This window comes from Panulirus ornatus, chromosome 42 (genome assembly GCF_036320965.1).
Source record: "Panulirus ornatus isolate Po-2019 chromosome 42, ASM3632096v1, whole genome shotgun sequence".
NCBI lineage: Eukaryota > Metazoa > Arthropoda > Malacostraca > Decapoda > Palinuridae > Panulirus > Panulirus ornatus.
This window is the reverse complement of record NC_092265.1, coordinates 24,375,128-24,388,870: the sequence shown is the minus strand read 5'-3', so window position 1 is coordinate 24,388,870 and position 13,743 is coordinate 24,375,128. Positions and strand designations below refer to the sequence as shown.

The 13,743-nt window shown below is 38.1% G+C and overlaps 1 protein-coding gene across 7 annotated transcripts in view; it reads left to right on the top strand.

Annotated features, from left to right (window-relative positions):
* Nucleotides 1–13,743, top strand: part of Sin3A (SIN3 transcription regulator family member A) — a 206,648-nt gene that overhangs the window by 184,186 nt on the left and 8,719 nt on the right. For all 7 annotated transcript variants that reach the window (XM_071686749.1, XM_071686748.1, XM_071686743.1 and 4 more), the window contains 4 exons: nt 898–1,043; nt 4,253–4,459; nt 5,719–5,922; nt 11,890–12,002. In XM_071686749.1, the coding sequence (XP_071542850.1) occupies nt 898–1,043; nt 4,253–4,459; nt 5,719–5,922; nt 11,890–12,002 (670 nt within the window). The remainder of the gene's footprint in view (nt 1–897; nt 1,044–4,252; nt 4,460–5,718; nt 5,923–11,889; nt 12,003–13,743) is intronic.

Genomic DNA, 13,743 nt, shown 5'->3' with positions numbered 1-13,743 from the left:
AAATGGAGGAGATAGTGAAGGAAAACTAACTAAAAAGATCTATGTGTTAGAAGTAGAAGGAGCAAGGGGGATGGGGAGACTAAGAAGGACATAAAAAGGTAGTGTTAAGTAGGTTTTGGATTATTGAGTCCCAAACACTTGGGAGAGCAGAAGCATGTATTAGATTTGATCGTGTGTTAAAAAGGGGGTGATGACATGCTGTTAGTGGGCTGAACCAGGGAATATGAACCAGTCAGAGTGAAATGCGTAGTAGTCTCTATGGCTTGGCTTGGTCTCTGCTAGTACATGGTTTGTATACAACAACTATAGATTGGGTTGTTTGCTCATGAGGCATTTTTCTGACACTATCTGACAAAAGTGGAAAAGGCAATTAATTTTTTTTTTTTTTTTTTTTTTTTTTTTTTTTTTTTACATCATGGAAAGCAGGATGGTAAATATTAATTGTTGATGTACTCTGTAGGCATTGTGCAATATATTTTAAGAATCATAATTGGAGGATGAATTATTTTTTGTTTATGGTAGACGTTACGCCACTTAAGTGGTTTCCTTTAGATACCAGATTATTCAAGCTTAGATAGGATGTTATTGTGTTTGATTATATGTAATTCTTTTGAGAGATCATGGAATAAACAAGAATGAATTTTTAGTCATTTAATCTCATGATCAGATTGTCAAACTAGTGATAGGTAAAAGTTTTGATATTGATAATTTGGGGAGCTTATACTTATTAATGTCATCTTTTGGAGTTTTCCATGCATAGATATTTGATAAGTACTTTTCAGCGCTAAATTTGTACATGCTACACTTTTGAGGAATGTACATCTGTTCCAGACTAGGAAATTAGGGCCAAGAGATTAGATGTATATCAGTAATAACATGAATTAAATTTTCTTTCAGATGAAATAGCAGTTGAAGACTATTACCCCGCCATGTTAGATATGGTGAAGAATGTTTTAGATGGTAATTTGGAACCCACAGCATATGAAGATACTTTACGTGAAATGTTTGGAATCCATGCGTACACTGGATTCACAATGGATAAGGTAAGGTGTTAATGAAATTATAGACTTGCTGTTCGTCTTCATTTATTATTGTAGTGTATGATAATTTGTTGCATATGGCATATTTTTGGAAAAGTGTATCACATGAAGAATGATGTTCTCTAGATATGATTTGCCTGTCTTTCAGCATTTAACAAAGAATTTTAATGTGATAACTTTGGAAATTGCAATGCAATGATACTTAGTATTTAGTATTGAGTAATGGACGTCGGAAATGTTTTTTAGATTTATTTGGAAAAAATGTATCCATACCTTCTTTACTAGTTTGCAGACTTACAAATCTTCATTTATACACTTGAATCAAGTAGTATATAGATATGTTATAGTTGTATTTTTTTCCATTGGATTAGAGCCACATGAGCAAATGAGAGAGCAAGGGGCTGTAAGTGGGTTAGAACCATTTGGATGGAATCAATAGGCTATGGTTATCATATATCTATAGGATTCTCCCCTTTTGACAATTGTTTTACTATTAGTATCACTTGAAAAGTTTTTATCGGGGATGTAAGGCATGTGTACGTGTAGGAAGAGAGGAAAGTGATTGGTTCTCAGTGAATGTAGGTTTGCGGCAGGGGTGTGTGATGTCTCCATGGTTGTGTAATTTGTTTATGGATGGGGTTGTTAGGGAGGTGAATGCAAGAGTTTTGGAAATAGGGGCAAGTATGAAGTCTGTTGTGGATGAGAGAGCTTGGGAAGTGAGTCAGTTTTTTATCGCTGATGATACAGCGCTGGTGGCTGATTCATGTGAGAAACTGCAGAAGCTGGTGACTGAGTTTGGTAAAGTGTGTGAAAGAAGAAAGCTGAGAGTGAATGTGAATAAGAGCAAGGTTATTAGGTACAGTAGGGTTGAGGGTCAAGTCAATTGGGAGGTAAGTTTGAATGGAGAAAAACTGAAGGAAGTGAAGTGTTTTAGATATCTGGGAGTGGATCTGGCAGCGGATGGAACCATGGAAGCGGAAGTGAATCATAGGGTGGGCGAGGGGGCGAAAATTCTGGGAGTCTTGAAGAATGTGTGGAAGTCAAGAACATTATCCCGGAAAGCAAAAATGGGTATGTTTGAAGGAATAGTGGTTCCAACAATGTTATATGGTTGCGAGGCATGGGCTATGGATAGAGTTGTGCACAGGAGGATGGATGTGCTGGAAATGAGATGTTTGAGGACAATATGTGGTGTGAGGTGGTTTGATCGAGTAAGTAATAATAGGGTAAGAGAGATGTGTGGTAATAAAAAGAGTGTGGTTGAGAGCAAAAGAGGGTGTTTTGAAATGGTTTGGTCACATGGAGAGAATGAGTGAGGAAAGATTGACTGAGAGGATATATGTGTCAGAGGTGGAGGGAACGAGGAGAAGTGGGAGACCAAATTGGAGGTGGAAAGATGGAGCGAAAAAGATTTTGAGTGATCGGGGCCTGAACATGCAGGAGGGTGAAAGGCATGCAAGGAATAGAGTTAATTGGAACGATGTGGTATACCTGGGTCAACGTGCTGTCAATGGATTGAACCAGGGCATGTGAAGCGTCTGGTGTAAACCATGGAAAGTTCTGTGGGGCCTAGATGTGGAAAGGGAGCTGTGGTTTCTGGTGCATTATTACATGACAGCTAGAGACTGAGTGTGAATGAATGGGGCATTTGTTGTCTTTTCCTGGCGCTACCTCGCACACATGAGGGGGGAGGGGGTTGTTATTTCATGTGTGGCGAGGTGGCGATGGGAATGAATAAAGGCAGACAGTATGAATTATGTACATGTGTATATATGTGTATGTCTGTGTGTGTATATATATGTATACGTTGAGATGTATAGGTATGTATATTTGCTTGTGTGGATGTATATGTATATACATATGTATGTGGGTGGGTTGGGCCATTCTTTCGTCTGTTTCCTTGCGCTGCCTCGCTAACGCGGGAGACGGCGACAAAGCAAAATAATCACTTGTTCATTTTTCATAGTACTTTCTTGGCCATTTACTGACAGCGACAGCCATAACATCATTAATCTGTGTGTTAATAGGGCATGAATTTCTTTCGAACTTCGTTTGCTTTCTCACTGGCTGTAGTCACACATACAGTGGATCATCCAGTTTTTTAAGCCTGTACACCTCCACCCTCAGAAGCTGATATTCTTAGATGCCAGTCCTTTTCTGTTGGTAAGAGCTAGCGGTTGAGGAAAGTAATAGAGGTTTCAGGGGATGCATTTTATTGTTTTTGACTCCTTCCTTTTGTTTTCCCCTGACATTCATGGCAGTGAGTGAGTGGAAGAGGCACACATTCTCAAACAAACTTAGAAACAGCATCGCCAAACATAATGATCTATGGTTCTATCCAGTGAACTTAGCCATCTTCCTAAGTGCTATAGGAACCCCATAGAATCCTCGGACGGGAAAGGCACATATCAGGAATTAGCCTGCACATGCCGTATATTTGCATGTGAATGTAGACAGTAGGAAATAGAATTTAAAAACTGTAATAACCTTAAGAAAAAGGTGCTTGTATATGATATGGCATGAATAAGGATGAGTTGTATGTATGGCAGCACTTCTTGGTAAGTTGTATGGGAGGGCAGTGATTGAAAATGGGTGAAGACATATAGAGCAGCAGACTTGGGAGGAGCAGTTTGGTTTTGCAAGTGGTAGAGGATGTGTGGATCAAGTGAGAAAAACTTGGAGAAACAGGTGGATTTGTATGTGGCGTTTATGGATCTGGAGAAAGCAGATGATAGGGTTGGTAGAGGTGCCTTGTGGAAGGTCATAAAAATATACAAAGTGGGAGAAAAGCCTCTAAAAGTAGTGAGAAGTTTTTATCAAGGTTGGAAGGCTTGTGTTTGAGTAAAAAGAGAGGAGTACAGATGGTTTCAGGTGAGGTTGGTCTTCAGTAGGGGTGTGCGGTGTCACCATGGTGAATGAGATAAAGAAAATAGCTAAAGCATGATGAATAAAAGGACAGTTATTGAAGGGGAAAGAAGATTAAGGAAGGCAAAGCTCAAGGGAGCCATCAGAAGATGAATGAAAATTGCCTGACTTTGTAGGGGAGTGTCATATGAAAAAAGTTTTTGACGAGGCTATAGGAGTACTCTACCACACCATAAGTGGCACAGTAAGATTGCATGATTTCTTTGATAGTGGTGAGTGATAGCAATAGATAATTGCCATACAGTTTTCCAAGTCCTAATTACTTGTTTATTCTCATAACAATGCAGGTAGTAACTGGAGCAGTGAGACAGTTGCAGCATCTGGTGTGTGATGATCCCCCAGCCCAGTGTACTGCCTTGTACCTGAACGAAGCCAAAAAAGGTGCTGCAGGTGGTCCTGTTGCATCTGCACACCGACGATTAGCTGCAGAACAAGCATACCAGAAAAAGTCGGAACGCCTCCTACAGGATGAAAATTGCTTCAAAATTTATACGGTACGTGATATTAGAAATATCTTTTTTAGTGCAAGTATTGGAAATGGTAAATGATGTTACTATGTCTGTTACTGTTGTGGAATATTGATATTGTGTTGTTTGGAATATTGATATTGTGTTGTTTGGTGGACAGAAAAGAGCCAAGAGATATATTTATGGATGGCTAGGGTAGCCAGAATGCCTGTACACCTTTTGAGATTTATCTCTTGATATCAGTGTTTTCATCAGTATCTGGTAGCATGTAAAGGATGCAAGATGAAATGCTTTGGGAGAGAGATAAGAATGGGTACAATGTTGGTAAAAGTATTCTTGGGGAATTAGCTGAGGTTTAAAGTTGATGCTCAATACTTTTGATTTGCAAATTGAAAAAGAATTAAGTTTTTCATTATTGATTGATAGAACATTGTTCAGGCTGTGAGTTTATAAAGAGGACATAAGATGTTTCTATTTGTAGTAAGCCTTTTATTAATCAGATTGATTTATAAGAAAATAGGTCAGAAACAGGTTCCAATGAAAAATATTGAAAGAATCACTTTGTGGACTTTTTTAAGGATACCAAGAGCCTTACAGGGTAAATTTATGTAGTGGTATGTTGAACAGCACAGATTATTATGATCCATCCAGAGATTTGTATGAGTAGTTTTCAGATAACATATTTTATTGTATTTTGAAAGCATGATTTTACTTGTTGCTGTTTATTGCAGCCTGACTAGAGATAAAATGGTATGACAGAATCTGGTAAGAGCATCTTTATTTTTATAGTGCCATCATATAGTGTACAGAGACCTTTTGGTATGCACTGGTCTCATTTCCAAGACAGTCCAAGTGTTGGGGAATGAGGCATTTATATTATGAATCAGGGAAATATGCCAACACCAAGGAATTTTGTGTTCCTCCTTTTTGCTGACCTATGGTTTGGTAACCCTAGGTCTTTTGAATTAATTCCTAGAGAGGGCTCCCTCCATTCTTGCACATTATTTTTCCTAAATGGGAATTGAGTAAGTGCTTTTTATGGTACAAACATCAGAATGGTGATTAAAGTGTGTTTATGTTGCATCTATCTTGTTTGAATATAGAGTATCAAGATAGCTAGCGACATAAGTCAGAGGTCTTACGCAGATAGGCCATCCAGTCTTGTGTTTGAAATGATATGTGTGAAATTAAACTGATCTTAAAATGCTATGATTATTGCATAAGATGACTTTTCCTTTATTGCATTTTTATAGGTATGATAATTGTTTATGCTTTTATTTTTACAGTATAAGAGGAACTGTAGAATGACCATAGAACTGATAGACACTGAGATAGAGGAAGGGGAAGATAGTGGAGGTAGTGTTGGAACTGGAATTGGTAATAGTGGTACAGTTCCCTCCTCTGCTCATTCAACCATTCCACCTGCTGTTGCTGAAGTAGAGAGATGGAGTGAATATGTGGAGAAGTATGTCTCGTCCGTTTCACCACAAGTAAGTGTTGAAGGTTTCCTTTGTTTTTACCAATTTACAAATAATACATATAGAGTATATGTATCATATTTGTACAGATTTTGTAGCTACTTCCCAATCCTTTGGGTAAGGGAAGAAAGAATACTTCCCACCTATCACATGCTGTCGGTTCAGGGATTGCTCTTTTCCATGATTGTCCCTATTGTGGGATGCAGGAATCTGTTTCTCATGGACATCATTCTGGTAATCAAAAGCCTATGACAGGTGTTACTAGGAGACTGCATTTGGTATGTGTAAGGTGGGTTGAAACTGTGCTCATGTTTGTAGAAGTCTTGATCTTCCTAGTGATTTAGAGCTGTGATTGGCTATTGATATACACATTACACATCCGTCTCAAAGTGTGGTGAATGAGATGATTAATTATTATTAACCAAATGGTTGAGGAGGCAAGTGAAAGGCATCATGTGATACATAGTGATAGAAGATGCTGTTAAATGTATTAGCATAGATATATTATTATATGTTTTATTAAATTTGAGGATATGTTTGCTTTATAGAATGCAGTTGAGAAATACATAGAAAAACATGAATTTTTATGTGGTATTCATGGATCTGGAGAGTGCATATCATAGGGTTGATAGAGATGCTTTATGTAAGGTCTTAGAAATATATATGGTGTGGGAGGAGAGGTGTTGGAAGCATTGAGTATTTTTTAAGGGTGTAAGGCTTGTGTATGAGTATGCTGAAAGGAGATTTAATGGCTCCAAGTGAAGTTTGGTCTGCAGCAGGGGTGTGTGATATCACCATTGTTGTTCACTATGTTTATAGATTGGTAGTGAGGGTGGTAAGTGCAAAAGTTTTGGAGAGAGGGGTGAGTATGCAGTCTGTGAGGATATGAGAGGCCCTGCAAAGTGATTCTGTTGTTTGCTGACAATGAAGAATTAGTGGTTATTCTGTTGAGAAACTGTAAAAGTTGGTGACTGAAATGGGAAAAGTGTGTGAAAGTAGAAAGTTAAAGAGTGAATATGATTAAAAGTGAGGCTGTTAGTTGGGATGTGACTTTGAATGAATAAATAGTGGAGCATTTTAAGTATTTTAGATATATGGGAGTGAACATGGCAGCAAATGAAACCATGGAAGTAGAAGTGAGTCATAAGATGGGAAGGGGCCAGGGCCCTGGGAATGCTGGTGAATGTATAGAGAGACCATTATGTAGGAGGGTTTAAAAATGGGTATGTTTGGAAGTTACAACAATGTTATATGGATGTGAGGCTGTTTAGAGGAGGGTGGATGTGTTGGAAATGAAATTTTTAAGGACAGTATGTGGTGAGAGGTTGTTTAATCTAGTTAGTAATGAAAGGGTAAGAAAAATTTGATTATAATGAGAAGTATGGTTGAGAGAGCACAAGAGTTTGTGTTGAAATGGTTTGTGCATATGGAGACAATGAGTGTGTAAAGGTTGAGAAAGAGGATGTATTTGTCAGAAGTGCAGGGAACAAGGAGAACTGGGAGACTACATTGGAGGTGAAAGGATGGAGTGAAAATGATTTTGAGTGATTGGGGCCTGAACTTGCAGGAGTGTGAAAGACATGCATGGAGTACAGTAATTTGGAATGACGTGGTATAATTGAGTCAGTGTGCCATCAGTGGAATGAAGCAGAGCATGTGAAGCATATCGGGTCAACTTCAGAAAGTTCTGTTGGGCCTGGTTGTGGATAGGGAGCCGTGATTTTGATGCATTGCACATGACATGTAGAGAATGGAGGCGAGTGGAGTGGCCTGTTATTGGCTGTTCCTGATACTACTGTGTTAATATGGGAAACAGTGATCAATTCTGAAAAAGAATGATCAACTGTACATTAGGTGTTGTGTAAATGAAATGAAATACTATACTGTATGGAAAGAAATTAATGTGATTGGTTAAGAATGCCAAATTAAGTTGGCATATATTCACATTGTGGTGGTGCTTGCAAGATAATGTATACAACATATCTTTTTTTACAACCCATCTTTAGGTGTTGATATAAATCCATTTGTTTTCATCTTGTGGATGCATTATTATGTTATTTTTTTTTTTTTAGATTAGCTGGAAAATGTGTATTTGATCGACACCAGGGAAAGAAGGGCTTTTATTTAACTCTTATTACAGAAAACTTAATGATATGTGATGTTAGATGACCTTTTTAGGTAGAGGGAAGTTTCACAAATGAAACTGACATAGTTTAGCTATGTCATGTGTTGCAGGGTGGTGATGGGAATGGATGAAGGCGGCAAGTGTCTGTGTATGTGTGTATATGTTGAAATGTGTATGTATGTATATGTGCATGTGTGGGCGTTTATGTATATACATGTGTATGTGGGTGGGTTGGGATATTCCTCGTCTGTTTCCTTGTGCTACCTCGCTGACGCAGGAAACGATTAAGTAGATATAGATAAATATATCATATAATTTAGCATTCATCATGATTTCCATTTGCTAGAAAAACTGATACCAACTTGTAATGAAATGAGATTGTCTCCATTGCATTGTGCTGCTTGGGAATTTTAACATTATCAAGCAGATTGATGAACAAGACTCATGTAGATTCATTGCATAAGAAAAAAGTCCTGTCAAGGTAAAAAAGCCTTTGTGTCCTTGTTTCTTATTCAAGTCAATGTATATATGGATAGCTGCTTTATCAAGATGGACTTCATGATAAAGTCTCTTAGGACAGATGCTCTCAGAGGGTCCCTTTTATGGATGTTGAATCTTATGATGGGTATCTCATAGGGAAATGCTATATTGCTTAATTCTGTTTCTTTGATGTTCAACAAGGGGCAGTTCCACAGGTTTCCTTATTGTGGACTGAACTCTTTAAACCATATTTCTCTCTCTCAATAAGTCTTCTTGGGAAACTTCCACAGCTAATTGGGTCATGGGATGCAGCAGCTCTCTAGCTTAAAGTGGGTGAGACATCCTTGGTTCCAGAGACCTTTTCAGAGTCCCAATGCTTCTTCTCAGTTATCTCATAGCCCACTTCAGCCTTGAATCAGGAGCCTAATGTTGAAGCTTGTTTGAGATTTAAGGAACACAAATATGATCTTCCCCATAATTCTTGTCTCTGCCCCAAACATCAGTCGGTTTGGAACCTCTTCCTATCTTTCCTTAAAAGATTTTGATTCTTCCTAGGTTTGAAAGTTCTCCTTGTTAGAGTTCTTGTATCATGTTTTTGTGTGTAAATTTTGGCTGGTGATATTACAAGGGTGTCCTACAGGAACCTCTTTTGGTGGGTTACTGATGTAAACTTTATGGGCCCCACTTGTGAAAAGTTGTGTGTGCTGTGCATTAAGTAAGGGGTACAGCTGCCTTCTGCAGCTCAGTATGGGTTATCATTTGTCCTAAGATGAGTTTTCTCAGGCATTATAGTGCCTTGTTGACTCAAATGACACTTCCCTCCCAATAATCATTGGTTCCAAGAGAAGAATTAGGGAAATTTACACACTGTAGTGTTTGGTGAAGATTACCAGAAACAGATCTTAAGGGGAATGCATTATGTTATCCAGGAAACTTGAGATCTTTCCCAGCAAGTAACATTTCTTTCATGAATAAGAGATATTTTGTGGATCTGATCTGCTTCTATGTCAAATGTCATGAATTCAGGAGGCCTTCTTTGGAGGAGATTAAAAGTGGTCTTTGCCATACAAATCTCATGTCTGTGAATGATACTCTGCTTTAAATGTTAAGGCTAGATCTTGTGTGACCATAGGGTTTAGTGAGGATGGTACTCACATGAATCCCATGCATAGAATTTCTGACATCTTTTGTCTAATTATTTATTCTTAATGTAAGCCTTCGATAGGGTGCAATTTGAAGCCATCCTTAGTCATTTATAATCTTTTAATGCTCCAAGATCATCGCAGTTTCATTTCCTTTTTCGGTTATCCTAAACACTCAGGGTTATTGAATCCTTACTGATGTTGTTTTTATCCTTCGTGAATGAAAGAACCAGTTTAGAAATATGCTTAAGCTTATAAAACTCACAGAGGCTATTGCTCCACTGGTTTCAGAAATAAAGGTGGATGATGTAGCTTTCATATATATGTTAATAATAGTTTCTTTTGCCTTACATTTTGATGGAATGAGTCATTTGGTATTATTTCTTTACAAACAAAATTGTATATGAATGTAGTGTATTAGTGACTTTAACAGTAATATATTTTTTCATGGTAGCTGAGATGGCAAGGGCAGCTGACGCCCTAATCAAGGCCATCTCATTAACACACTTTTTTTTTTCTTACATATTCACCATTTCCTGCAATAGTGAAGTAGCGTTAAGAACAGAGGACTGAGCCTTAGAGGGAAAATTCTCACTTGGCCCACTTCTCTGTTCCTTCTTTTGGAAAAGTAAAAACTGGAGGGGAGGATTTCCAGCCCCTGCATATATATTACTATTGATTTTTATACTTAATCAATGTCTCCCACGTTCGCAAGGTAGCGCAAGGAAACAGACAAAAGGATGGCCCAACCCACCCACATACAAGTGTATACATAAACGCCCACACACGCACATATACATACCTGTGCATTTCAACGTACACATACCTATACATACACAGACATATACATATATATACATGTACATATTCATACTTGCTGCCTTCATCCATTTCCATTGCCACCCTGCACGTGCGAAAAGACAAAAAAGGCCACACTTGTTCACACTCAGTCTCTAGCTGTAATGTATGACGCACTGAAACAACAGCTCCCTTTCCACATCCAGGCCCCACAAAACTTTCCATGGTTTACCCCAGACGCTTCACATTCCCTGGTTCAATCCATTGACAGCACATCGACCCTGATATACCACATCTTTCCAATTCACTCCATTCCTTGCACGCCTTTCACCTTCCTGTATGTTCAGGCTCCGATCACTCAAAGTCTTTTTCACTCCATCCTTCCACCTCCTATTTGGTCTTCTGCTTGTCTCATTCCCTCTACCTCTGACACATATATCATCTTTGTCAATCTTTCCTCCCTCATTTTCTCCATATGTCTAAACCGTTTCAACACATGCTCTTCTGCTTTCTCAACCACACTCTTTTTATTTCCACATATCTCCCTTACCTTTTCATTACTTACTTAAACATACCACCTCACACCACATATTGTCCTTAAACATTTCATTTCTAGCACATCCACTCTGCTCTGTACAACCTGATCTATAGTCCATGCCTCGCAACCATATAACATTGTTGGAGCCACCATTCCTTCAAACATACCCACTTTTGCTCTCCAAGATAGTTCTCTCCCACACATTCTTCATCTCTCCCAGAACCTTTACCCCCTTCCCACTCTGTGACACTTCCACTTCCTTGGTTCCATCTGCTGCTAAGTCCACTCCCAGATATCTAAAACACTTCACAACTTCCAGTTTTTCTCCATTCAAACTTACTTCCCAGTTAAGTTGTTCCTCAACCCCACTGAACCTAATAACCTTGCTCTTATTCATATTTGCTCTCAACTTTCTCCTTTCACATGCTCTTCCAAACTCACACCAACTTCTGCAGTTTCTCAGTCAAATCAGCCACTAGAGCTGTATCGTGGGCAATCAACAACTGACTCGCTTCCCAGGCCCTCTCATCCCCAGCAGACTGCATACTCTCCCCTCTCTCTAAAACTTGCATTTGCCTCCTTAACCACCCCATCCATAAACAAATTAAACAACCATGGGGACTTCACACACCCCTGCTGCTGTACATACTTTTATTTAAGGTATTAGTATTTTCCATCTTTAGTACTTTTGATTTTGGTGTTTAGTGTTCAGATTTTATAGACTTGGTGTATTGATATTTGGAAAGACTGATCTTATACCATTTAGGTTATGGAAACAGCATGTTTGATATAGATAGAAGCATTATTGCACTTAGTTATTCATCATACCTTGATTTGAACTTTAATTTCTTTTGCTAATGGGATGAATACCCATAACCAAAGAACATACTCCTCAGATGTCTCCTGCTATGCAGGCCCAACTGTCCAGAAAGCCGGTATTTTTACCACGCAACCTTCGCTCTTGGAGAAAGCTAACTGCAGCCAGACAAACCAGCCAAGAGGTTGAAAAGTGAGTAATGTATAAAATCTTGCTTTTTTTGTGTGTGTACATTACCTCTCAAGTCTTATTTGAGACATTGTTATTCCCAATATACATATTAGACATATATCCAGAAGGCAGAATTAGAATGTAAGTAGAATTTAAAGATTTCTAGAGGAAGTTTTACACCTCACTCGAGAGGAATATACTTACCAACACACACACACACACACACACACACACACTTACTTAATCTTTTTCATATACTTTCTTCACCTGAGATGGCCATGGTTAGAAAATGTTTTGCTTGTGCCATGTTGGTCCCCCCCAAAAAAAAAAAAAATCATAAAGATCCAATAGTTCTTGTTCATCCGCTATCATCACTTGTGGTACATTTCATGTGCTGTGCTTTGAGCTCACTATTCTATGCATCAAATGGCAATAGAGGTTCCTGCCTTCATTTGAAATCTACTTATGTTTGATTCCATCATTTACTTATAGATGTCTTAGTAACCTCCCACCAAAACTAACAAACATAGCACGAACTGCAGTCACCAATAGATCATCATGGAAGGTGCATGTGCATCGACTTGGCATGATGTTCCAGTTATGCACCCATTTTCTTACAATTTGTTTGATAAATGGGGTAGTCGATGAACAAAATAGTGAAAAAAACTTTTGTACGTTATACTTTTGTAGTGTAGTAGGAAGATAAATATGATTTTGTTGACAGCAGAACAGTATTAGTATATTTAGGTATTTTTAGACAATTTATGTGATTGTTAGCGAGATGCATAGAAATACCACAAGTTTTGGTTAGTTTTTAGATGTACACTACCTCTCAGGGATTTTGTTATAGTATTATAATTGTATATATGCAGCGTAGTAGATGGCAATTATTCCATGCTCCACAGTTATTGACATTCATGATAGAATCACATGCAATAACAATTTGCACTTTCATATGTAAGTGCCCACCCTCTTGCCAGAAAACGAATAACAAAAGTGATGAAAATTTAGCTTTTGGATATCAAAACATTTATTGTGGTAATATTTCTGATATTTTCGGTGATGAAATTATTTATGTATGTACATGCATGTAAAGGAACAAAGTTCTGCTTATGTAGATTTTATGTGCAGTGTACGTAACTGTAATTTCAAAAATACCATAAAGTGTGTGCTTTACTTTGAGTATAAAGTAATGCCTTGAAGAATGTTAAGATATGCAGCCACTTCTTTCATGACCATTCGGTATTTTGTCACCACAACAATTAGGCAAATATATTACTTTCTTGGCTGTTTTCCATATTCATTTGCATGCTTGGTGGTGGTGGGGTTAACTTAATTTTTCCCCTTTGTTACACCACAACTCTTGGTCTGACACTGGTATATTTATCCCTTTGCCTCCTAGAAAGCTTAGGTTCACATATACTGAAATCATAATTTGGCCATTTGTCTTCATTCAGCTTGTATAAAACTGTTATAAGTCTCTTTTTCTCTATTCCTGCCATGCATGCACAAATATTAGAAGTGAATGAACTGAATACCTTGAGATTTCTGTTGAGTTGCAGTTACAGACCACTGCTTTACTGAGGAATAATCATGTGTTAATTAAACCCAAAGAGTGACTGGAAAATGAGAAGTATTGATGAGAAGATCTGTAGGTAGTAGTTGGTAGGCAGCCAACAACCAGGGAGATATATTATTAGTACTACCCGCCTGAGTATTGGGAGGGTTAGGGACATCTACTTAGTGAGCCAGCACTTTAGTC